The sequence below is a fragment of the Drepanopeziza brunnea genome (genome assembly GCF_022702325.1).
Source record: "Drepanopeziza brunnea f. sp. 'multigermtubi' strain 214-2 chromosome Unknown ctg6, whole genome shotgun sequence".
Classification (NCBI taxonomy): Eukaryota; Fungi; Ascomycota; class Leotiomycetes; order Helotiales; family Drepanopezizaceae; genus Drepanopeziza; species Drepanopeziza brunnea.
The window spans coordinates 2160809-2186196 of record NW_027094069.1 but is presented as its reverse complement, the minus strand read 5'-3'; the positions used below and the strand labels follow the sequence as shown (position 1 = coordinate 2186196).

The 25388-nt window shown below is 50.6% G+C and overlaps 9 protein-coding genes across 9 annotated transcripts; 5 read left to right on the top strand and 4 right to left on the bottom strand.

Moving 5' to 3' along the window:
- Positions 1-1275: 1275 nt before the first annotated feature.
- L3040_004450 (uncharacterized protein) lies at positions 1276-2061 on the top strand (the record flags this gene model as incomplete). Its single annotated transcript, XM_007291510.2, has 1 exon — positions 1276-2061. The coding sequence occupies one exon, from the start codon at positions 1276-1278 to the stop codon at positions 2059-2061; it is 786 nt and encodes a 261-aa protein (XP_007291572.2).
- A 1296-nt stretch (positions 2062-3357) lies between these two features.
- Positions 3358-4594, bottom strand: L3040_004449 (uncharacterized protein; the record flags this gene model as incomplete). The annotated part of the gene is made up of 2 exons (XM_007291509.1): positions 3358-4145; positions 4372-4594. 2 exons carry the CDS (start codon positions 4592-4594, stop codon positions 3358-3360), a joined length of 1011 nt encoding a protein of 336 aa, XP_007291571.1.
- Positions 4595-6185: 1591 nt separating this feature from the next.
- On the top strand, positions 6186-6707 carry L3040_004448 (uncharacterized protein; the record flags this gene model as incomplete). Its single annotated transcript, XM_007291508.1, has 1 exon — positions 6186-6707. One exon carries the CDS (start codon positions 6186-6188, stop codon positions 6705-6707), a length of 522 nt encoding a protein of 173 aa, XP_007291570.1.
- A 609-nt stretch (positions 6708-7316) lies between these two features.
- On the bottom strand, positions 7317-8258 carry L3040_004447 (uncharacterized protein; the record flags this gene model as incomplete). Its single annotated transcript, XM_066155050.1, has 3 exons — positions 7317-7789; positions 7844-7975; positions 8027-8258. 3 exons carry the CDS (start codon positions 8256-8258, stop codon positions 7317-7319), a joined length of 837 nt encoding a protein of 278 aa, XP_066011980.1.
- Positions 8259-9623: 1365 nt separating this feature from the next.
- On the top strand, positions 9624-10444 carry L3040_004446 (uncharacterized protein; the record flags this gene model as incomplete). The annotated part of the gene is made up of 4 exons (XM_007291506.2): positions 9624-9695; positions 9770-10040; positions 10207-10303; positions 10402-10444. 4 exons carry the CDS (start codon positions 9624-9626, stop codon positions 10442-10444), a joined length of 483 nt encoding a protein of 160 aa, XP_007291568.2.
- A 2521-nt stretch (positions 10445-12965) lies between these two features.
- L3040_004445 (uncharacterized protein) lies at positions 12966-14767 on the bottom strand (the record flags this gene model as incomplete). The annotated part of the gene is made up of 3 exons (XM_066155043.1): positions 12966-14063; positions 14112-14497; positions 14659-14767. 3 exons carry the CDS (start codon positions 14765-14767, stop codon positions 12966-12968), a joined length of 1593 nt encoding a protein of 530 aa, XP_066011979.1.
- A 1304-nt stretch (positions 14768-16071) lies between these two features.
- On the top strand, positions 16072-16816 carry L3040_004444 (uncharacterized protein; the record flags this gene model as incomplete). Its single annotated transcript, XM_007291504.1, has 4 exons — positions 16072-16129; positions 16240-16331; positions 16407-16577; positions 16640-16816. The coding sequence occupies 4 exons, from the start codon at positions 16072-16074 to the stop codon at positions 16814-16816; spliced, it is 498 nt and encodes a 165-aa protein (XP_007291566.1).
- A 2920-nt stretch (positions 16817-19736) lies between these two features.
- Positions 19737-20513, top strand: L3040_004443 (uncharacterized protein; the record flags this gene model as incomplete). The annotated part of the gene is made up of 5 exons (XM_007291501.1): positions 19737-19811; positions 19880-19918; positions 19974-20057; positions 20108-20431; positions 20490-20513. 5 exons carry the CDS (start codon positions 19737-19739, stop codon positions 20511-20513), a joined length of 546 nt encoding a protein of 181 aa, XP_007291563.1.
- A 2772-nt stretch (positions 20514-23285) lies between these two features.
- Positions 23286-25310, bottom strand: L3040_004442 (uncharacterized protein; the record flags this gene model as incomplete). Its single annotated transcript, XM_007291500.1, has 2 exons — positions 23286-23334; positions 23386-25310. 2 exons carry the CDS (start codon positions 25308-25310, stop codon positions 23286-23288), a joined length of 1974 nt encoding a protein of 657 aa, XP_007291562.1.
- Between the last annotated feature and the right edge of the window lie 78 nt (positions 25311-25388).

Below are 25388 nucleotides of genomic sequence, written 5' to 3'. Positions count from 1 at the left end.
GAGGCTTGATTTGGGATGGATGATGATGCGTGATGATGCGTGATGATGATGATGGTGATTTGTAATGTTGGTTTGGTACGGTATGAGTGTTTTGGTTCGGCGGGTTTGTTTGTTGGTTTAGTTTGTTGTTGTTTGTTGTTGGTTGTGGTTGGTTGTGGTTGGTTGTGGTTGGTTGTGGTTGGTTGTGGTTGGTTTGGGTTGGTTTGATGTGGCTGGCCCGTGCCGGGGGCCTGCGCCTGTGCTTGGTTTGGTTTTGGTTTGGGATAAAGACTGAGTAATCTGATCTCATCTCAGCTTGCGTCGGTCACCTGACTCATCTCATCGGCGACTCGGAGATAATATCAGCCCTGCCCAGCCCTGCCCAGGCCAGCCCAGCCGAGCCCAGTCTAGCTCAGCCCAGTCCAGCCCAGGTTGATTCGCATTCGCATTCGTTCCCGTTCTCGTTCTCGTTCCTGTTCCCAGTCGCAGTCGCAGTCGCAGTCCCAGTCCTAGTCCTAGTCCTAGTCCCACTCCAGTCCCAGTCCCAGTCCCAGTCCCACTCCCACTCCAGTCCAGTCCAGTCCCACTCCCACTCCCAATCCCACTCCCACTCCCGGACCCGGACTCAACTTAAACTCCATTCCGCTCCACTCAACTAAACCCACCCACCGACTAAGTAGCAGATACTCCGAACTCTGCACTTGCGCACATACCTCTCTCTGGCATATCCACGGATACGGAGACGGAATAAATCCACTATCCATGTTCCATATCACATTCCCCCCCCCCCCCATGTCCAGTCGGTCGATCGTTCAGGCAAAAGATTCAACTGCATCCGGATACATAACAGACTATGCTCCCACCTCCAACACAGTCAGCCATGCTGTGACTACCCACCGATAGCAACATCAAAAACAAACAATAATAACATCGACATCACCATCGCCCAACACCATCAACAAACAGCGATAGTCAATCTCCTCGGCTTCAAAGCATCACCACCAACAAACCCCCTTACCTACTCGAGATAACCTGCATCTGCAACCACCACCCTGCCAAAACACTAAACTTGGCCTACCATCCGGTCATCGGTCATCGGTCTTCGGCCTTGAGTCATCCAGCATAATTGCACAATCTCAAGACCAAATGCCGACCATGTCTACAACACCGCTCTTCTCCTCCTCCTCCTCCTCCTCCTCCTTATCTTCAACCCCAACCCCAAGCCCAGCCTTAACCTCGACCTCGACACCACCCTCAATCTACATCTCGACATCCTCCCCCTTACAGCGGAAAGCCATGTCCATCACCCAGACCTACTACCTGGCCCACACCGCCCGCGGGAAGCTGTCCTCCGAGGCAGGCCGCTCCGATCACAACCTGCGCCTGCTGGTCGGCCATGCCAACCTCCTCGACTCCCTGATGCTCGAGCTCGCAGCGGCCGAGGACGAGCAGGAGCAGTGGTTCCACCAATCCGTCACCAAGGCCTCCTCCAAGACCAAAGGCCGGACACACATCCAATGGGCCGACGCCGTCGTCGAAGACCCCGCGGAGGACTGGCACATTGAAGACGCCGAGGCCGAGTCCGACTCGGAGAGCAGCACATACGGGTCCGACGACGAGGACGTGGAGACGGGAGAACGCTTCACCCCGCTGCAGCGTGTGCACTCTTTCTCCTCCCGCTCCCCGTCCCCCTCATCCTCCGACGACGCATGCGCCACCGTCGAGGAAGTCGAACAGGAGTTCGAGGACGACGGTGAGGAAGACCTCGAGGGCTTGCAGCTACGCCTCACCCCCTCGCGCTCCCAGCAGCAGACGCCGGAGCTCGACCCCGACTCGGACGACGCCGCCTCCTCTTCCGAGGAGGACGAGTCCATGCCTCCTTCGCCGCCCAGCGCCGCCCTGCCCACCTTCTCCGAGAAGCAGAGGATCGTCACAACCTCCTACTACCGGAGCAGCAGCCGCCGCCGCCGCCAGCCCACGCCCCGCGCCATACCGCAGCCGGAGCCGCCGCGCGCCTTCTTCGAGTACTCTCCGCGCCGTGCGCCCAAGCCGGGCTTGGTATCCGCCATCCGCGTGTACTGAGCCGTGGTCGGCGTACGGCTCTCGGGGGGGAAGGGGAAAGGATGGGTGTATTCTACAGCGAACGATTTTTCTGAGCGATTTTAATTTACCTGTTTAGGCGGAGCACGCAAGCAAGCATTGGGACAGGGGTTTGGAGCGCAATACAAATACCACTTTTTTTTTATGTTGGGCGAGGGCAGCAATAGACGCATGTGGACATGGACCGACGACAGGGACATAATGACAGATATGGCGGCGGGGTCTCTGTAAAGTAGGCAGGATGTACAGTAGATACCACCCCATGCAGGCAAGGCAGGGCAAGGGCCAAGGGCCAAGGGGCAAGGGGCAAGGGGCACGGCTGTTTCCCCAAAAGGAAAAATGAGAGATGTGAGAGATGTGAGAGATGTGATAGAAGTGGAGAGAAAGAGAGAGGATGATTAAAATATCTAGACGGAAACATAGGTACTCACATCTCACAGTCTAATTAACAAATGAACTGAAAAAAAATTGAAGATCCCCCAACAATTTTCTCTTTCTTTTTCTCTTTCTCTCTTTCTTTCTCTTTCTTTCTTTCTCTCTTTCTTTCTCTCTTTCTCTTTCTCTCTTTCTTTTTCTAACCAACCTGTTCCTTAGGAGTAGAGTGAAGTAGAGAGAGTAGAGAGACGGAGGTGAAAAAGGTCGGTGAAAGGAAATAAGAAGAAGAGTGAAATGGGCTTGTTTCTGCTTGTTCTGCTTGTTCTGCTTGTCTGGTTTTGGTTTTTGGTTTTTGGTTTTTGGTTTTTGGTTTCTGCTTGTTTGGTTTTTGGTTTTTGGGCGAGGTTAGGTTAGGCGAGGCGAGGCTGGAATGGATTAAGCGAGTTCGTTAAGCGAGGTTTTTGGGGTTTGGGAGTTTGGGGTTTGGGGTTTGGATTTGGGGTTTTGTATGTTGGAGTTTGGAGTTTGGAGTTTGGTTGGATTGGATTGGGAATTAGGGAGTTAGGGAGGTAGGGAGTTAGGTGGTTAGGTGGTTAGGGAGGTAGGGAGTTAGGGAGTTAGGTGGTTGGATGGGTATGGACGGATTAGATACGGGGTTGGAAGAGGGAAAGGGGGAAAGGGGGAAAGAGGACAAGAGGACAAGGGAAAAGAAAAAAGAAAAGTAGGGAGAGGGACAGGGAGAAGGAGAGGGAGAGGAATATATGTCCTGACTATTCTAATGTGCTAGTAACAAGTGAATAACATGTTGATCCCTTCGTCTTCTGCTGGATATTCTACCTTCCACCTTCCCGATTTCTGCTCTCCCTGGTTCGTGTCCCCCTTTCGTGGCCCCGCCAACCACACTCAGTACTCGTCAACTTTCAAGTGGTAGAGTCGTTCGCGCTTGACCTGGTCCCCCCAGTCGGCTTCGATCTTGGTGAGCAGCTCCTCCATGTCCCTCTCGGCATTGACGTACAGGCCGCTCAAGATGCGGGCCCGGGGCTCGGCGCACAGCGTCAGGAAGGTCCCGCTCGCCAGGCCGGCCGAGCACCACTCCCACTCGCGGACCAGGTCGGCCACGACCTGGCGGAACTCGGGGTCCTGGCCGATGTGCTCGGGCCGCTCGAGGAAGGAGATGCCCGGGTCGTGCAGGTGGCTGGGGATCAGGCCCGGGTGGACGGCGAAGGAGAGGATGCCCTTCTTGGCCGTCTCGAGGTGCAGGTGGTGGTGGAACTTGAGCAGGGCGGCCTTGGCCGTGCCCTGGGCGGACATGAAGGGGATGTGCACGACGCCGCCGATGAGCGTCGTGCTGATGATGATGCCGCTGCCGCGCGCGATCATGGAGGGGAGGACGGCGTGCGTGAGGGCGACGGGGACGCGCACCCCGGATTCCATCGTCGGCCACCAGTCTTGCGTGATGTCGGGTTCGGTGTCGAAACTCCGCGCGTAGGAGGCGGGCGTGATGTTGATGAGGATGTCCACCGGGCCGCGGTGCAGCTCGACGAGCTTGACGACTTGGGCGGGCGCGCCGGGGGCGAGGAGGTCGGCTGTCAGGGCGAGTGTCGGGGTGTTGAACGTCTGCTTGATCTCGCGAAGGAGAGGCTCTAGTGAATCGGGCGTCGGCCCGACACAGCAGACGGATGCTCCAGCTCCTGAAGCGCAAGTCAGTCAAATGAGCGGGAGGGTATTTAAGAGGTATGTAGATGTGTTTGTATATATGTGTGTGTGTGTGTGTATAGTATGTATATGTGTGTGTATATACATATACCTTATTTAAGTATATATTTATATATATTTATACACACACACACACACACATATATATATAAACACATATAAACAAGCCCACCACCTCGTACTCGGGTCCGGGTAACTCACGTGCAAATGCAAGAGCGGTAGATCGTCCAACACCACGATGGGCTTGAGTTATCAGCACAATCTTGCCCGTGAGCGCATTGCAGAAGCGCCAAGGGTCGATGAAAGAGTATGTATCCCGATGCTTCGTAAGGGTCGCATAGTTTTCCACGCCGTCTTGAAAAGGTCGCGTGGTTTCAATAGGCGGCGGGGAATTCAGGAATTCCGAGCCAAAATAGAGAGCCATGCCAAAATTCTCTCAATTTCTCATACGAGAGGCAAACGCAAGGAGACGGAGAAGTGTTATAGAAAAGTGAGTGCAGTATCATCGCCAGGCTACCGTTGTCGATAGATAATCGGGGTATAAGAGACTCACCGTCTTTCGCATGGCGATAGGCAAAGGAGGGGCTTGGCAAGTGATTTTACGAATAATACGACGCCATTTGTTACTTAGAGTACCTTCCAAGTGCCGGGAGTTGATTAAGTTGCATCCGCCAATTTGAAAGCCCGGCAGATGAAAAGTTGGAAATCGACAAAGTATAAGAGTCTTCGAGAAATACAGTGTTCACTGTTCATAAAGCCTACTTGACAGCTTCGGGACACTTGGTAGACCAAGGCGGAACGCGGCTCTGATGCTGCGGACTCGGAGGCTATGGAGACGGACGAGCCTTCGGACAACGGAAATTCCAAACCTCCGAGTCATGTGAGCTGGCATCTGGTAGGTAATCGATGGCTCGGCCGCGAATGCCGAGCTTCAGAATGCTCTTTTCCATCATGCGATCGGACTTTTCCCTTACAGAGAGTATTATTTGGCGGACTTGGCCTCGAACTCGAACCGTCAACTCCCAGCCAACGGTGGATTCTCGACGAGAGGAGGCTTTCCTTTCGGTATGCGAATCGGCATTGCATACGAGTCTCGAACCTTGTCATGATTCATAATTCATGAAGCTCGGGGAACTCGGAGAAGCCTCTGCAGTCGCCCCATCTTGTTTTCTACCTCTGTATGTATTCGTTGGTATCGATTGACTACGGGGAGGGAAATCTCCGGATCCGATATTCGGATGAATGCTGGCCGAAGCCGGGCGGCCTTGGGAATGCCTTCATAATTTCCGTTTTAAGCGACAACGTCCACCAAGATCCCCTGTCACATATTATGATGCTGCTTGTCTGCTTTCTTGACATCTGAAGTTCAATGTTTAATGGACCTCGAACTTGTATCTTCTGGTCGTTCCTACATCATTCTCATGGCGACTTTCTGACTGTTTGTTCATCGGCCCAACCTTTTATCCTTTTCCTGTTTTTTTTTCTCCTTTTTTTCCTTTTTTTTTGCTTTTTTTTTTCCATTTTTTTCCATTTTTTTTTCTTCAATATCACGAGCTGCTGTACGTGTATTGCCTGTTTCTGTTTCATACATCTGACTGAACTGTGCCATGATCTCTTCCTTCTACCCATTATCTTAACGGTCCAGGAGAAGAAGACTGCGTCGTTTGAGCGTCCGAGGGCTGTCATGCCCCATGAATTCTGCTATTGGTACAGGCCCTTTCGAAACCCAGCATGTCCCCGAGCCCTGACGATCCTTTCACAACAATTTCTGTAATTTCGAGCAGGATTCAGTAATATTACAACATCGGCTCCTTTCGGTGGCTTATCGGCATCTTAACACACCATTCGGGACCAGTCTCAACCACCCGGCGATGCCTGTACATTTCTTACATGCAGGAGAGAATGGCATTCTGCCTCTGAAAAAGCCCTTTATCCTGCACCCACGAAGTGCTCATTCATGCACACCGTTCTCCAGGACAGTACTATCGTCATCATATTGCCGGTCGAGTACAACCATGTCGGACAGACCCATCACCTCGTTGCCCGGGTACCCGCATTTCTATGCCATCTCTATCAACAATTATATTCGCGACAGTCATAGACCCAAGCCAGAGAAACCCAGCAACAGTCATCTTCAGAGATTACCATACACCACTGAGGGCCTGGCTCAGCTAGACGGACTCAACGAGAACCCACGCCAAGTATATCCAGACCGTCAGCGGCCAATACCAACAACACGGGGGCAAGCGTGGATATCCCACAAGCCTCTCAAGTCAAGCTCGCTTTCACCGTCATGTACTCGTGTTTCAAATAATCCCCGAGACTTCTCCACGACGGTACAGGAAATGGAAAGACCCGAATGGAGCAGCTGCGACAGGCATGCAGACGGCGCGGCGGGCGTCTCGGAGCCAGATCCCGGAGGCCAGAGTGAGGAGATGGCTCAGCAGGCGCTGATCGACAGCATACTCCTCATGCTGAAGGACCTGCAGCCGGATTACCTGACGGGAAAGAGGCCCCGGCTATCGCCCAGGGTTTGACCTGTGTGAGCCGAGACGATGTTCTGCGCATAACGGGGAGGGACTGCTCTCCTTTCTCGAAAGCGTTACGCCTGACTTTTATGAAAACTCCGTCTTTTCTATCTATCATATTTCTTGCTATATTGCTCATTTTTTTACAGGGAATATCCCAATCGTTTTGGTTTAGAAGGTATTGCTTTGGGCAATTTATCGAAAGCATGTTTTCAACTACTACTTTGGCGCTTGGCTAGAAATAGGAGCTTGTATTCCTTCCATAAACAACATTTTTATTATGAGTACAATATTCTGACTTTCAGAATTGAATCGAGAGCTCAAAGGTTTACTGCGAGAGCTTCAAAAATGGTTACATATGTTCATTGCTTCTGATCTGTTGAGCTCTTAGAAATACATTGTTTCCCATTTCCAAGCTCTGTCTTCTCTTGTCAATCTCTTCATGAAGAAGGAGTCTCATCTTTCGTTTCTGCTCGTCACGAAGAGCCATCTTGGCTCCACTAAGTGATGTTTTATCGACCGTGTAGTTTCGCCTTTGCTCGTCTTAAAAAACGTTCTATTTTTAACTTTGTATCTTGAATGGAATCGCACAATCATTCTTTCTTTCCTTCCGCTCGTTCAAGGAATGGCCGCATAGATGGTATCACTAGCTTGCGGCGGTCTCAAAAAGTCTTCCGGCACCGTCTCCGGAAGCTGTCTCTCCTCCGCCCACTGCCGGATGGCCTCAAAGTTCTTGCACTTGTGCTCCGTGTTGAAATCCACGAACGCCTTCGGGTACTCGGGGTCCCACCAGACCTGTCCCAGGAGCCCCGTGTCCGGCGTGCACATCAACTGCTGGCGCACGATATCGAGACAGTGTGAGACGTGGTACCGGACGACGCTCTCTTCGTTCACGAACGCGCCCTTGCCTTGGGCGCGGTAGTAGTCGATGTTGTAGTAGAGGGATTGGCGCACGAGGTTGAGGCAGTGGAGGTGGTGCAGGCCTTCGACGTTAGCGGGGAAGCCGCCGCCGTGTTTGGGGTTGATTTGCACTTGGTCGGCTCGGAGGCCGGATTTGGGGCCTTCGCTAAGCGGTACGGCTATCCCTCGATCTTTCATAAATAGTCAGAAGCCGATCGTCTTCATCAGTGGAGGGAGATGCTTACAGTTGATCCCCAGAGATTCCCAGGCGGCATCTACTTCTGGTCCTGCACCGAGTCGAAACGCGTTTTCCTTCATGAACGACCCGTTGAAGCGAACGCTGTGGTAGGAATTGTCCACTTCCGCCATGATTGGAGCTGCACTCGAGTTCAGTGATTGCGCGAAGAGAGTAGTTCCTAGAAACATACAGTATTTCTGGACATGCTGCAAACAGGACCTATCTGTCGTACGACTCCCAAACCAGGTTCCCAATACAAAAAAAGCAGATGATGCAAGTATGGTGGTTGCGAGAACAGCCCACACCGGGACTCGTCTGAGCGATTTCTGAAATGGAACTTCTGGGCTATCAGAAAGTAGCTTCTCGCAATCTCCTGTGGATTGAGAGTCCCGCTCGCTTCTATCCTCGAGGGGTTGGTACATGTTGGATGGGATGGGATGAGCAGAGGAATGGACGGACTTCTTCAAAGCTGATCAGCAACAAAGAGCCTTGGGCAGATGGAAAGAAAACGCAGGTTTTTTTGGGACGAGAGATTCGTTCGTTTTGGAGCTGAGCCGTCACCTCTGAGATCACCCTGCGGAAAATACCGCCTCCCACTAGAGCTCTTGCGGACGACGCAGGTGACCGTCTAATAACTCGTGTCTGCATCGGACCTCAGCAGCCCGGAGCTACAACATGAGCAGTATTTTGGTGTAATATGCAGCCCTGCATCATCACTCGGCTAAATGGACAGAGACATATCGAAATCTGGTATGATGGGAAGAAGAAATACGAGTTTGGTACATCACTAAGTCCACCTACTGAGCTAGGGCTTGGCGCGCCTGCTCTGCGGTTAGTTCAATGACACGCCTAAAAATAGAATGGTCACAAAGTTTACTGCAACCTCACTTGTCAAATTGCAACCATGGGCGAAATCTCACCGGTTCCATTCAGACTCCAAGGGAAAAATGTATAACCCGTTCAATCACTATTGAGTTTTGAAGCTGATATTCTGAAAGGCAGTTACCCGAGGACTACCGAAATCCCCATGTCCAGGATATCGGGTGCCTTGCCTCTCGATGCTGCACTACCGTCTCCCTCGGCTATGCACAGCAGATCTTGTAATTTGCAGAGGCTGCATGGTATGGTGTGCCCTTGGCAGCACCGGCATCTATGGCGTTGTCTTATGCAAGGCTACTGTGTCACTCGCCGATGCGAATCAGCCTCGCTAGTTCAGAGTCGACTCTGAGTACAACTTCCGTCTTAAAGCTCACCAAAATAAATATACGAGGATGATGATCTGGTACAATTTTCCAGGCGCTCCACTTTATGGCAAGTTCGGATACGAAGGCGTGCATTGGGTTGCACAAGAAGAAATGTGGCTTCCCGAATGGGCATGACTCGGCAGTACTTTTGACCTCATGTTTGTTGCCATTGGATGTCAAATCTCTCCTCTAAGCATGATTTTCTCGCTCAGCTTTCCCAGGAAAAGTTTGGTCGACTTTCTCGGGTACGAGGCTTGCACTACTCTGACCGTACAGCTCCTCCTCGGCTCCATTCAAGCAACCTCTGTCCAATTGGAGCGGTACGAAGAACTTGCAATTGGCCGAAGCTTGTAACTCTTGTTGCATATCAGCGTCATCGCCATTTTGATGTCAACAGCAGGTGCTAGAGAAATCTGCTATATAGCTGTCCCTCTCCTGCGCATCATCCTACTCCTCACTCTCTCCACCAGATCAGTCTTTCAACATCTTCTAATTACCACTTAATTTCAACAGCTACCTAATCTTCAGACTCCGATTTTCAAAATGCGATTCTCAATCTTAGCTATCCTCGCTGCTGCTTCGGCGGTCTCCGTCTCTGCCAAACCAGCTGATTATGTACGTACCAGGCCTATCTCCACGTATCTGATGAAACCATGTGTCCCAACACGATTGCTAACTTCCAACCCAAGGGGAATTATGGTGCTTATGGCGCGTATGGCGCGTATGGCGCGTATGGCAACTACCAGAACTATCCAGGTGCTCCCTCTTCAACAAAGCAGACTTCCACAACCACGTCGACTTCCACCTCCTCCTCCACATCGAAGCTCCCCTCCGCAACCCCAACTCCCATCTCTTATGGAAACTACGGCTCGTATGGTGCGTACAAGCGTGAAGCTGGGGCTGCTGCCGTTCCCGAAGCAGAGTTCGTCAAGAAGAGAGCCGACTACGGCCAATACGGAGGCAAGTAGCGCATTCCTTACCTACGCAAATATCATAATATTTGATGTGTCGTCGGCTGGCGTACCAGATCTATCTATCTATCCCCCGCAGCTTTCCTCTACACAGCTACTTCTTCCAAGCTCAAGCTCGACGAAACGAAGCGAAAGCTAACTTATAGGATTGGCAGCCTACGGACAGTACCAGAACTACCCCGTGGCTTCTAGCAGCTCTGTAAAGTCTTCTTCTACGCCAAAGCCCTCTCCTACTCCTACTCCCGCACAGGGGTAAGTTTTTCTAAATCTCCCAGACTAGAGACAACGTGTCCCCCCGCCCCTCCCCCTCTACTTTACTTTAGAAGCATACCTAACGCACCATTATTCAGCTACGGAAACTACGGATCCTACGGAAAGTACGGATCGTACTAGAGTGCAGTCTCCACCATCCCTCGCGCCTCTCAGTGAGAGAGGTGGATGATTTCAATGTCAGCACTTGAACATTTTCAATTTCAAAACATGTTGTTGTCTCTTTTCCTTTTGTCGCCTTGCTTCTAGAGAGATGATAATATGGTCGGCTGAACACTTTCATTTTTGAAACGCGTTGCTGTCTCTTTTTCCTTTCTTTCCTTTTTCCTTTCTTGCACTTAGAGTAGAGAAATGATAATACTTCGTACACCTGATTGGTTGGTTGGCTAAGAGAGATGAGATGATGTGTTGGTATGTACCACCTACTTCGTGTGCAGCAAACGGGCAAGCAAGCATTGCGTCATGTTTTAGGTAGATAGAGTTCGGGATGTGTATCAATGAGAATATGAAAATTGATATATCGCACTTGCTCGCACTTGCTTATGGAGTACTTGCTTGCTAAGAGGAGTGAGACATAGATCCTGAAACCTTGTCTCGGGAGTAATCTCAGGTTTGAAAGTTCTCCATAATTGAGATTCGAATGATCAGTCATCTCTCTCCCTCTCTGTCTTTCTCTCCTTCATATAGATAAGTGAGAGGAAGAGAAAGAGTAAGAGAAAGAGAAAGAGAAAGAGAAAGAAAACGAGTCCCTTGGTCGAACACTTTGTTTCACCTATCTATTTATTTAATACTCGAATCACAATTTGCTTGTGTTATCTGTCTATCTATCCATGGGGCCGCCTGCAAGGGGGAGAGATTGGAGGAAAAAGCAGAAAAAAGAAGAAAAGAAGAATAATGAGACAGGAGGGGAGAGAGAAAAAGAAAGAGAAGTGAGACATGGCAAAAGAAATAAAAAGGAAAAAGGAAAGGAAAAGGAAAAGGAAAAGGAAGAGAAAAGAAAAGAAAAATCCTCACCACCTCATCAGCCTAGAACGACAACCGACCACACACTTCCAGCTCCAGCTCCAACTCCAACTCCAACTCCAACTCCCCACCGCGCCATCCCCGCTCCCTCCGAAAACCGCGATTGCGACACGCTACAAGCCGTCGTGCAAAATTTCCACCCGGCAACTTCCGCAAGCCGCTATCCAGTTTCGTGGTATGATAAATTACCACCTACTACCTACATCTGCATTTGCGTTTTCATCATTTCCTATCCCATGCCCCACTCTCACCCTATTCTACTCCCTTGATTACGTTGCTGCCTTGAGCGTTCGTTGGACGGAGTATTGCAATTCATTCATACCATTCCTCGCTGTCTTGTCTTGGAATCAAACCCCTCTCCGCCGGTGCCATGTCCATTTCGTCCTCTTCGCCTGCCTCCTCCTCCTCCTCACTCTTCCCTCACCTTCCGTCGATAAACATATTTATTCAATTAAGTTTCAAGCCGGGCGCTAAAAGAGTGCGCGGCTGAGTTTTGCTATGTTTTTTTTTTTCTATCTCTCTTTTCGCATTTGTTTTATCATAATAGCTAGCTATTTCCTCGCAAGAGAAGCCAATATATATATATATATATATATAAATAGGCCCTTCCTCCGCTTCTGAGATATCTATCATGCGCGCGCGTTAGATATAACGAGTATGAAAAAAGTAGTTGTACAATACACACTTCCCTATACCAACTCTATACACCCCACCCCACCCAATCCAATCCAATCCAATCCATCTCCTTCTCCTCTATTCTCTAAAAAGAGAAGAGAAGAGATAATAAGAGAAAAAGCGGAGGACCGCCGAGGAAGAAGAAGTAAAAAAGCTAAAGATCAATCACAAAAGTACACAACACCAACTCCCACCGGGCCCAATGTGAAACCGAAACCAAAACAGCAGGGACTGAAGACGAAAAGAGGAAGGACGCACTCTAGTAGTCGCTCCGCTCCTGATAACACTCACCCCCCCGCCCCCTCCCCCCAATCCGTATCCGTATCCCAGGCGCCTCTCTCAGCCCACCCCCCCGGACATCGCCTAGAATGAAGGATTTCCTCTCGGGCTTTATGATCGACGCGCGGGAAGAAGAAGAAGACGACGATATTCGTGTACGGAGTAGGGGAGGGTCGAGCTTCTCAAAGACTCAAAGAACCAGGCGACTGCGCGAGGCTAGGATATCTTCGAAGTTCGCTTAAATGATGTGATTGGTATAAGGCGGAGAAAAATAGGTTCGTTGAAATGCAGACGAATGAATGGATGGATGAATGGTGTAGATTTTGTATGTAGGCAGAGGATGGAAGGGTTGAAGTAAGCATGGAGGGAGAGGGGTATGAGAAGCTAGCTGCGATACCTACCTAGCTGTAGCTCAATCAACTCCAGGGGGCCTGACTTACGTGAGCGAGCGACTCTCAACCAACGCCCTTGGAAGACACCGATATGGAAATCCCGCTGCCACTGGGACGAGCTTAAAATCAGGGGTCGGGTATTTATCTTCCAGAGACGGAAATTTTTGAGATTTTGTTTGTATTTCTTGCCCGCGCTCTGCGTAGTAATCCAGGAATGTACAATATCGGCAAACATCTTCCGTGATGGAGTCAAAAAGCGCAGCCGCCTATATCTTCTAGCAATCCTTCGTCACTCTCCATGCACCGAGTCCTCTTCTCCCAACCACTCGGCTTAGGGTATTCGCGAACCCATCATCGCCGAAGTCCAGATCGTCCAAGTTCAGATGTTTTCTGTAGCGCCAAACTTCTAAGAAATGGAGGGGTGACGATTCCTTGCGTGAGATGTAGTTGTCCAGGAAAGTCGCTGACAGAGGGGCGATGAGATATGTGCCTTCCTTCTCATCCAGATAAGCCGTTGCGTTATCGAAAGTCTTGTGACACGTCGCCAAAGCCGCTAGCTCGCGAAGCATGAGTGGTCCTTTCATGCCCATCATGTCGTGCGTCGTCAGGACCTCGTTCTTCCCATTTAAAAGCCAAATGGGAGGACTGTATGTTTTCCACCAGATTGCATGGGTTGCATCCGGCTGCTTACCCAAAAACACCTGAGTAGGCACGATCCCGCCTTGGTGGTACACACCCATTAGTATGCCGAAAAATACGTTGAAGAGAATCCAGCTCCCAGCCCAGAGGCGAAGTATGGTCTGATTTCGAGGAAGTTGTATCGAGGAAAGAATCATGGGTATCGTAGGAAGGAGAAAACGAGCTTCTTGGTGCTGAAATATCGAGAGGACGACAACACCGGCAATAGCGGAGGAGAGCCGCAACGATGGGTGCATTCCAAAGAAAATTAAGGGAGCTGCTGGCCCAAGCAGTTGTGGGAGGTTAAAGATAACGTGCTGATACCACGGATGGAGTCCGTGCTCTGCGAGATTACTTTTTTGTAGGTTGTACTTGAAGTTATTGAGAGGTGTGATGACCGGGTGAGAAAAGAGGTATGACCAGGTAACCGAATGTTCAGTGTAGAACTGTGTGTCGATATAGACCGCAATGAAGGTGGTAAGAAGGGCAGCGAAAATTGCGGTGAAAAGAGCCAAAGGTCTGCAGGAATTGTTAGTATCAGAAGCAACAAGCAGGAGGGGTACCTCCCTCTTGATGAAATGAGGAATCAATCGAAGGCCTGGGATTACGAGAAACGCTGGAAACGTAATCCGGTTGAATATGCCAAAGACTGCGATAGATGCTAGGATAGCTGATGCAAAGGCAGAAGATCGGTGCTGCGAAGCTGTGAGACTTGTGCCCGATTCACCCAGGACAAGCCTTACCTTTGTTCCTACAATCCTATCTATCAGAACCAAGCACCAGGCCAGCGCTAAAGTCTCTATCGAGTTCGAAAAGGTGTGTGTCTGGTATGTCCAAGTCACGTATGAGGATGCGACCAGCAGAACCGCGACCTTCCGACTTCTTGGGGACTGGACTAATTCATGCAGAGCCCAATCCTCCAGCACGAAGCTCAATGTGAACATCAACACCCTCAAGGTCCAGAACACTGCGATGGGCGGTACTTCTCCGTCGTGTCCGTTCCCTATCCACAGCCATCGCAGGAGCAGCATCGGCAGGCCGTAGATAGGCCATAGTGGGAATACGCTTCGGAGGGGATCATCGGCGGTAAACTCCCAGGTCAACTTCACCGGATAGCTGAAGATCTGGCCTGCAGATTGATAATGATTAGCACATGTGCCACGGTTTGATGACAGCCCGCCGTGGCCCAACGGGGGCAGATCTGGGACGCGCAGATCGACCAGCGCGTTGCGTTTTCTTGGGCATCGTGCTTCCACCACCAGAAGCTGCAGGAGATTTCAAAACACGTACCAGCTATCACTTCCGGGCCTTGGAAGTTCTCATCAGGGTGGAGGTAACTCGGCGACAGAGAAAAGTAAAGTCGGACCAGAACCAGAAATAGGTATGCGCGCCTCCACATTATGGTATGGGCCGGATTACCTGCGATCAGGGCATGGAAGGAGAGGATTCGCCGATGCGATCGTGGTATTTAATGGTGGTAGTTTGCATTTGCGATGTTGGGAGGTTGAGAGGTGGTATGAAGGAAATGTTGTGAGACAAAGGCCAAGGTCCAGATCCAGGTCCTGGTCCTGGTCCTGGTCCTGGTCTAGGTCCAAGTGTAGCGGACCGATATGTTGGAACTGTCGCGTTTATTTTTATCGACAGGACAAGGATAGGAGAAGAAGCTTGATCAGCCGCATTCGCCGGGAATGTATGGAAGCATGGAGGTCGGACAGGGTAGATTGATTCGGATTCCGGAAGCCAAGTCTGGATTGCATGCAAGACATTTGGGGAATTCGGTCGAGTCAAGTCGAGTCGAGTCGAGTCGAGTGGCAGGTACAGTATGGTATATAGAAATTTTGTCGTATATCTCAAGGATGCATTCATTTCTTTGCCTTCGCATATGCATTGGGAATGATAGAGAGAGTAAAGAGTTTGTCGGTCGATGCTGGGCAGAGGTTAATAAGTAAGGCAAGGCCGTGAACCAGTTCCAAGCTCAGCCTTGCTTTGGCTTGGCACCCGGGCTGCCACTCGAACTGACAACAGAGCCGTTTCATACGTAACTTGGCTATTGGCTATATATAGTACGGGGGGCACTCTGCTCTAATTCTTCAGAGCTCTCGATGACTCTACCAGTCAGCAGTATACCGGTATACATACATACCTTGGCAAGACACAGAGGCCATTCTTGATTTTTTGATATTGGCTTGCGTGCATTCACACGGACTTGATAAGCTGTAATTAAGCTACGATAAGAGTGGTAATGACTACCAGTATCTCGCAATGACAGATGAGGCTATAAACCATAGGCTATAGTCAGGCTTTCACAATGACAAAGAAACAGTCAATTGACAAGTGGCTATTTGCCTTTCACCCCTTTCATGACGCACACACGTAGCATACACGCAGCACATGAAATCGCTGAGCACTAACGACTTAAACGCGCTTCTACGGAGACTAGATTCGTGAGTGGAGCTGCCCGTCTTTCGCTTATTTTCCTCATTAGTCATTTCAAGGCTACAAAGGCTACAAACGCGCTAGTTGGCTAGAGCTTCCCATTGGCGTCTACTACAAGAACACCCCAAGAACTCCTCTTCTTCCCATCATCACCACCACCACAACCACATCCACCAACTTCACTGCTCCTGACAACTTCCACTCCCACCAACGCATACTATTCGATTTCTTCTTCAAATATTCTCTTCAAACATCCCCATTCTCAAGATGTCTGACACTTCTAAAATCACGCTCGTCTCTAATGACGGCTGCCACATCGCCGTCGGTATGATACCCCTCCTCCTACACCTTCCCCCCCCGCCCCCCCTCCGCCCGCGCATGCCTCTCCTGGTCTGCCCTCCCTCGAGGAATTAATCGTACTGATTCCTGCCGTAGATCGCCTGGTCGCTGAGAAATCCATGCTCATCAAGAACATGATCGAGGATCTCGGAGATGCTGCCCTCGATACCGATGTCCCCATCCCCAACGTAAGTACCTCTCTCCCATCCCGACCGACCTCACCTTTAGACACCACCCCTCCCCTAACATTATTTCCCGCGCAGGTCAACGAAGCCGTCCTTAAGAAGGTCATTGAGTGGTGTGAGCATCACAAGGGCGACGCCGCTGCTACCTCCGACGACGACTCCGATTCTCGCAAGAAGACCACCGATATCGAGGAGTGGGACCAAAAATTCATGCAGGTCGACCAGGAGATGCTGTTCGAGATCATCTTGGTGGGTGCCCTACATCACACATTCGCGCGCACTGAGCTATCATGCTGACCACCCTTTCTCAGGCTTCCAACTACCTTGACATTAAGCCCCTCCTTGACGTTGGATGTAAGACCGTCGCCAACATGATCAAGGGCAAGTCGCCAGAGGAGATCCGCAAGACGTTCAACATCACCAACGACTTCACACCCGAAGAGGAGGAGCAAATCCGCCGCGAGAACGAGTGGGCTGAGGATCGCTGAGCAGCTCACTTCCTGAGTACTGAGGAGGACACAACACGATACCCCAACCAGATCATGGCCATCCGGTCAGGTTCACCTCACCTACTCAGATGTACTGCGGCGTCTTCTCCTTGCATACCTGGTGTTCCGGCCTCTTCTTTGGCTATTACTTGGCTTTCGATGTGGTGGCACTTGTGTGGCACACTCCCTCTGGGCATGGGTTATTTTTCCGGTTTCTCTTCGCGTTTTCCGCAATATGCGGCCCAAGGCTTGCATGGCGTTACGGGTGGTATTACTCAGGGTTTCTGCTACGGGATGAATTTTTCTCGACATCCTGTCCAAAAGTTCCATGGGAGGGCTCTGGAAAGTAGATAGTTCGAGCGCGAAAATAAAGACTTTAACATAATTCGTGGGCACTTGCTTTGTTATGTCGTGTAACTGCATTCGGGCTGTATCTTTCCCATTGACATCGTCATTTCACTGCCAGTCTGTTACTCCATTCAAATGATGTCTTCTGTACTATTGAACCCCGAGACTATTGTGCTGTACGAGGAGTTTTTGGAGGGTGGGTTGGTGCTTGTGAGTGTGTTTGGGCGTCTCCGTACAGTGGAAAAGACATGGGAAGGATATACATACACGGCGGCCTTTCCAAAAGACAAGCCAGACACACGAGGGATACGCAACCCATCTATGGTATTAAAGGGTACTGCTACTCACCACCCACCCAGTCTTCTGTCTACAGAGAGAGGAAGAAGCGAAGAAGAAGAAGAAGAAGAAGAAGAAGAAGTAGAAACCAATCTCGGTTGACCTGGGTAGCAGCTACCAGCTAGCTAGCGCTGGAAAGCCGACCCTACGTGAATAGGTAGGTAAGTCGAGGTGGTATGGTATGGTATGGTATGGTATGCTGTGGTATGCTGTGGTACCGTGTGATGTCGTGGTTTGGGATCGATATGGAAGGGGTGTTAGGAAGGAAGGAAGGAAGGAAAGGAAGGAAGAAAAGGAAAGAAAATTGCTCTTTTTTATTTTTATTTTAAAGGGGTGTGAGGGGGTGGTGCGGGTTGGGATTTTCTTCTTTTCCTTTGGGGTTTTTAGGAGGAGGGGATTTGTGGTGATGGGCTTGGAGGGGGGAGAGGGGGGAAGGGAGGGAGAGAGAGAGAGTCGGTCGATGTTAGTTTTGTATGTATGTATGTATGTATGTATGTATGTATCTATCAAGGCGGATATGGGCGGATATGAGATGAGGTGAGAATGAGATGGGGAGTAATAGAGTGTAGGAGAGTAGAGTAGAGTAGATTGGAGCCCTAACCTACCTTCTAGCGAGCTAGGTAAGTAAATGATGGTGAGCACTGCTGCTGCTAATGCGAGAGACGGCTGCTGGTTGATTCCCATGGGGGTGTGAGCTATGTCCGAAGTGCCTACGCCGTAGGTAGGTACGAGCTGACTGGTTCGAGGGAGAAATGGTGATCACATGGAATGGAGTGGAGGGAGTGAGTGGAATGGGAAAAGCGGCACTGGAGGGAAAGGAATCATTGAGATGATGGAGCATGCGTACAGTGGCAGGAGAGAGGCGGGTACTGTATGATGAATACCCTTTCTTACCTAGCCGTACAGTGATGGGTTGCTGTTGATATGTAGTGCTTTGGCAGGTGCCTCGTGGGAAGTAAACCTAGAGTAGCAAAGTAGGCGTTGTCACTTTTGACCTCGAGATTTACCATCTGAACAAACCAGACATCCAAATCCAGAGCGAAAGAGAAGTGAGACGCAGAACTTTGTTGTTTCTCCATTTCAATGCGCTGGCCGCAATGCCATAGCAAGATCATAAAAGACGCCATCCATGTGTCCCTCCCTCGGAGATATGTTTTCCATCCACGAGAAAATCAATCGATCGAAACCAAAGTCAAATTCAACCAGCGCGAAACAACACCCCACCCATAGCCCGTCAAACCGCCAGATTCCATCAAGAAGAAAGTTGATCCATCACACGGAGAACATTTCTCGTAGTACAGACGAGGAAAGTTGATGGAGAGAAGTACGTTCCGGGATGAGGTTTTTGATGGGTGTATTTTTGTTTGTGGGGTCGAAGGGAGGACGGGCGTGCAGGACGGTTGGCGAATTGCTCAGATACCGATACGGGTCTTTCTCCAATGTCTTCTCTTTGCGTTGTATCTATTTTCTAATTAGCTGCGGGATCCCAAGCATTTCCTCAAGGTCTTCCGTGCTGATCTGTATGCTCGGGGAATGTAATATGTACTGCGCTGGAGGGGTTTTGGGGAGTTTGGTGGGCGTACCGGATGGTGTTACCAGTTCTCAGACGGATCCATTGCGGGATGGGTCTGTTTTGCTTCTGGGCTCTGGCGAGCTTCACCTTTGTGCGGAAGGACTTGTGGCTCTGCGTTATATTCTCATCAGCATCCGTCTCTCAGCGCAAATGTCAAATCGCGCCCCTCGTCTCTCCGCCGCTGCGATACGCGGGCAGAAATTATCGGTATCTAGGATTCGGCTGTATCCCATTTATTCGAGAAGGCCACCAGGAGAGCGAACGTACCGGCATTTTGACGTTGTCGTTGTGTCGAGATTCTTAGCTTGAGAAATTGTACTCCCAGTTGCGAAACTTGAATTGTCTGCAAGCGTTGTGGGCTTAGCGAGCTATCACGTGCCGTGATACCCTTGCCCGTTTCCGGAAAGCCTGGACTCACCTTGATGCGGAAGCGGACGGTAGTGAGGCTGCAGATACGGAAAAGGCAAACGAGACGGCTTGGGCCCTGGAGCTTCGCGACTCGATCTGTTAAAGTTCAATACTTATTGATATCCCAACGGAAAGCTCCAGCGCGAAGACCCAAAGAACATCCACCGCTTGAAAAGCCAACTCTCAAGCTTGGCTCAGGGGAAATAAATCGAACAGGAGGAAGCGATCTCTTTTGGTGAAAGGACACAGTGCAAGATGGGCGCCAGTGTATCGTGGCTTTCGGGGCTGCTGTGGTCGAAGAAGGAGATTCGGATACTGATCTTGGGACTGGTACGGCTCGATCATCTTTCAGGTATCAGAGGTTGGGGACTTTCACTAACGTTGATGTCGGATTTAAGGACAATGCAGGAAAGACAACCCTATTATACAGACTCAAGGTATGTCCCCCCTCTGCCAACCTACTCGTAATATTCACTGACGCCAGATGGACAGATTGGAGAAGTAGTCACTACAATACCGACAATAGGCTTTAACGTCGAGTCCGTCACATACAAAAACCTAAACTTCAATGTCTGGGTAAGCATGCACCTCGCCCCTCTGGAAATACCCCCTAACAAGCTTACGAGGATCTTGGTGGACAAACATCTATACGGCCGTACTGGAGGTGCTACTATGCCAACACTGCAGCCGTGATATTCGTGATCGACTCGACAGATATCGACCGCCTGGGAACCGCGTCGGAGGAACTTGCAGCAATGCTAAATGAAGACGAGCTGAAGGATGCGGCGCTCTTGGTCTTTGCGAATAAGCAGGATCAGCCGGGTGCTAAGGGCGCAGGGCAGATCAGTGAGGCGTTGAAGCTGGGGGAGTTGAGGGACAGGAATTGGAGTATCGTGGCGTGTAGCGCGGTGGATGGGAGTGGTGTTGATGAGGGGATGGACTGGCTTGTGGTATGCCCCCATCGTAGTCCTTTGTCAGAGAGAAGCAAGGCTAACACTTTTTTTGCAGCAAACGGTGCAACAGGACTCCTAGGGTAGGAAGATGAGAGGGGCGGCTTGTACCATCATAATGAGACAACTGGAGTACAAGAAACATCATGGGAGGAGGTCCGATGGATGGGCTTTCCGGGGCACTTTGTCTGCCCTGATTGGGCCTGTGGCCGGAAGTTGTGCGGAGGGGGATTGATACATCAGTGAGAGGAGATAATGGTACGATACGGACGATGTATTCGCCAGGGAAATGGCATATTGACTTCTTCGTGATCTTTTTGATCTTCGGAGGCTGGTGGGTTCTCTTACCTGGGTGGGCCCCCAAGTTGGGAACGCATGTGAGATAGACGAAGAGTTGTAATTTCTGGAGAGACTTCTTGGCTGAAGACGTGCTGTTTTGGTGGTTCACAATATCCATCCCTCAAGCGAGGTTGTTGGGTTTCTGTGCATGTTTCTAGCTATGGAATTTTCTACGTCTTTACAGTTCTGTCATGGATCTGCAAGTTGCAGATGTGCCAATGTCTAGTTACTGTCCGCAGAGCTCAAGCTTTAACGCCCAAGCCTTCCAAGGCCCAACTTCCTCTGCGGCCTAGCGACGCCGACGCCGCGAGAGCTGGCACATCTTGATGGTTTGAGTCCACGTTCACGTTCCTTGGGCGGGCACTTTGGTGTATCAAATAAATCCCATGGACCTTCTCTCAGCAAGTCATCCAAATCAGATACCAAGTCGATGCCTATGGGCAGAGCTGCTCCCTCAGGGATATATATCACCGACGTCAAGACTTTTCTACTGACTGCTTGCTCAAACATTCCAGACGGGATCATCGGTAAAAGCGACGAAGGCTGTTTCATCCGTCCGCGTTCGTCAGTTGAGACAGAGGCCTTTCTTTGCTCCCATGCATGGGCAGCATAGATAGGTAGCTCCCAACATCCGGTCCGGAATTGGATCTTGCTTGGCAAAATGCCGAGGGCGGAGGGGTGAGACAGCATCTGGGGGTTGGGGTCCCCTTGATTTTGATTCTGCAGCGGGGTGGATTATTATTGTTGCGTTATGGTTTCTACGGATCTGCATCCAGTCTTTCAGTTCGGCAACTGCTTACCACACTAGACTACACTGCCTTTCCTTTAATCCGAAATTTCTCGCAGGGCAAAAGGTCACAGTAAGGAAACAGCTACTAGTAGTTCCTTTAGCTTTGAGCCTGGTGTCGTCGGGGTTCGTATCGGTCTCCTCGTAAAGTCCAGTCCAGCTATGAACTCCAAGGAAGATCGGCGAATACGGTATCCGATGTAAGTAACCGTCAGGGGGCATTTTTAGATGCATGCAGTTTATGCCTTTATGAGAGTCAGCACGTCGCCGTCTTGTCAAGCCTGGAGCCTGGAGCCTGGAGCCTGGAGCCTCGAGACTCGAGAATGACTCTCTGAACGCGGAGCATATCTACCCGTTGATGGCTAGTTGCTCTCTAAGTTTGAAAAGAAAAACGCACTTGCTAATTCCAACTTAACCTCTCTTGCTTAGCTGAGTCCCTCCGCTCTCTCTCTCTCTCTTCTCTCCTCTCCCGTACGAAACCACGCTTCTGCTAAAGTTACAGACCCAAGACAGAGAAAGGCTTTCATTTAGCCTTCTTCATGCTGCAATGCTGTAAGCCATTGGCTCTGTAGTCCCTTCCTTGAGTTCCTTGTGGTAGTTTCGTACTTGAAGTTCATACATCAACAATCAATCAATCAATCAATCAATCAATCATTCAATCATTCAATCATCAATCAAACAACACTCTCACTTCCCAATCCCCCCCTCCCCTCCCCCCCTTCCCCCAAACCCAGCGATCTACCCTAGCAAAAAACATAACACGACCCAATGTCCCAAGATATCACATACGAGTGGAATTGGGCATCCCGCCCGCTCGGCCGTACGCAAATCTCAGATCGGCGGATTAGTAGTTAGGTGGGGTGACCACCAGCGAATGCCCGCTGTTGTATGTCTTTTTGTTTTATTCCCCCATATCCCCATATCCCCATTCCCATTCCCATTCCCATTGCCTTTCCCTTTCTCTTTCCCACCCCCCCACCTTCACCCCGTCACCCCTCCCCTCTTTCTCAGCAAACACATCAAAAACCCAAGAGATAGAAGGGACTGAGTAACTTGCTTAACTGGGTTTACGTGACGGGAGAAAGAAAACACTGCCAAATAACCCCCCCCCCCCCCCCCGGCGAGGAGAGAGAAAATATATAATTCTCGGAATCAACTCGTCGAAAAGAAGGGCCTTCTTAAGGGGGGGGGAGAGGTTACCATAAGGGGCTGGCTGGCTGCCGTGACGTGAGAGACGGGCCTTTGAGAGGGAGGGGGAGAAGATAAAATACTTGTTGTGTAGGGGTTGACTGACAGCCGCATCTCGTGTCCATAGAAGGTGCAGTATCGACTACTCTCCCTCAGAGGCAAGTTAAGAAAAAAAAAAAAAAGGGAATGAGAAAGATTCGCATCAGAGGATTAACAGTCGTAACGTCATAACAGGGTATTAGATTGCTTCGGCCTAGACTGACCCTTCGTATCCACATGATCTTCGTAGGCCACCTTCTCTCTATTTAGCCAACCAGCCTTCGTCGGCATAAGAAAAAGATGCAGCAGTGAAACTCCATATCCACCCATCCCGAGTTCTACCTAACGTGTCCCTGTCGTTTGTACAAGCAATATCATTCGCGTTTTCGTTTTTCGGAGCCGTGTTCGTAATGTAGTAGTATAGTGTACAATGATAAATGTCGTTTCTCTTCCACACTCACCGTGTGTTCATGTGCCGGACTCGAACCGTCTCACTCACTCCTATGCGTATCCGATGATCTCGCGGTCGTCGTCTACTAACCTACCGTATCTACTCGTTCGTCAGCACTGTCGTCTCAATGGGGAAGGAAAAGCGGCATACTCTAGAAGCAATCGGAAGAAGTAAACCTCCAGATCTTCATTCCTCACCACCTTGTTCGCCCAATCCCTCCCCTGAAGCGCAATACGCTCCGCTTCCTTCTTTCCCGACGACTCACCCGCAAACCACCGCACAGCCTCAAGCCACTCATCGCCCCTCAAACTCAGCGGGATGTAATGGACCCACGGCTTCAGCCACTCGTCGTGCCACTCTCGGAAAACCGCCAGCTTGTACACTAAGCTCTTACTCTTCAGAAAGGCGTAGAAGCGGCCGCTGAAGGCATTACCATCGACATCAAGCAAGTACTTGTATCTCCAAGCCGCAGACTGCTCGGCGGGCTCCTTGATCTCGAAGAAGTCCTTCTGGGCGTCACAGTCGCGAGGATCGCATTGCCCAATGTGGGAGAAGTGGATGTCGAAGAGCTCCTTGTAGTCGCTGCGGGGCACTTGCTTGACCTGCCAGTCTTCGGCTTCTCCCTCGCCACGATTGGCCAGGATCTTAGCATGGTCCCCTGCGTTGATTTTCCGGACCAGGTGTTGGCGGTGCTGTCGTCTCCATCCACCGTCACGACTGAATCCTCCTGTGGTGGAGCCACGCCAGTACATCTTGTTTTCCTTTTCTGCCCAATCGAAATCTGCTGTCTCGTTGTAAGTCACCTTGCCATCCCAGTACCAAGGTGATGGGTATGTGATATCTGAGTATGACGATAGCTTTGACGCCGAGAAGACGGGAAATAGGTCTGTGACGAGATTGAAGGCATTCGGTCGGTCGAAAAATCCATAGCTTTGGCTGAAGGATGGGGATTGGCAAATGTCTGAAAAGGCCGTAGTATTGTAGACAAAGCCCATTTCGCCCAGGGCATAGCTCTGAATGTTATCCTCCGCAATTCCATCCTCTAGAGATCTTGCTGGACTGTCTGGCGGACACGACATCTTCGAATGTGTCCATGTTGCCTGTTGGGAAAAAACGTTGAACCGAGTAGTCTTTACATCCTCGAACCGCAACCCATCACTCAGATCCGGCGGCGCTTTCGAAAACTCATTCCTAGGTTTCGCCACTGCGTCGGCTGCTGGCATCTTGACATCCCTCGCCTCGTGTACCAGCCGTGATAGATCGCCGTCTTGTACCATGACTCGGGGCTCATCATGGAGGTTGAAGGCCAGATCCATATCCGGCAGATGTTTCAAGAAGCTCTGCAGCATTCCTCTCAATGCATCCATGTGCCACTTCACGCCTCCATCCAACTTCTTGATCTCGCCCTTCCTGATCAATACCCCAACCAAATTGTTCGCATCGTACCCCAGTGATTCTTGCGCCCGAGCCCGAATTGTCTTGGGCTTCAGCCCCCAGAAAGGAGTCAGTGAGTGGTATATAGAATCGTACTCATCGATCAATTGCACGTTCCGCGACTTTGCAAATTCGTACCACTTGTCGAAGTTGGGCGGAGGAGGGATGCCATATCGCCGCCGGTATTCCTTCACTGCTTGCCCGAGTGTTTCCGACTGTCGACTGGTGATCTTCGCGAATTCGCTCTCGGCCTTCTTCACCAGCTGCCATATGGGGTGCCCAGTTCCCAGCTTCGGTAGCTCTACTTTCGCGGGCGCAAAATACGAGGACTCTTTTGCTGGGGCATTTGACGCTTCTTTCTGTGGTGCCGGACTCGTAGATATGAATTCGGCGCCTGGATTCATAGTAGGCGTACGAAGGTAGAAAAATGTGCAGCCTGCGCAGATCATAAGGGCGAGGAAGCCCAGGAATTGTCTCGAGCGCATCCTTCTTTTCGTTCTCAGGCAGATGGTGGTGACGGAGGGGAGTTTCGACTCTTCATCGTCTTCCAGATAGGAGTTGCTGCTGCGTTTGCGGCGGACTCGCTGCGGTGAGGGTAAGTGGAGCGTCGAAGACGACCGCTGGCGCGCACTCCCACCCATGGTGATTGATGGGGATCGCATGCCCGCAAAATGTTGTTTTGATAGGTAGGTAGGTAGCGTTAGCCGCCGATCTTCAAG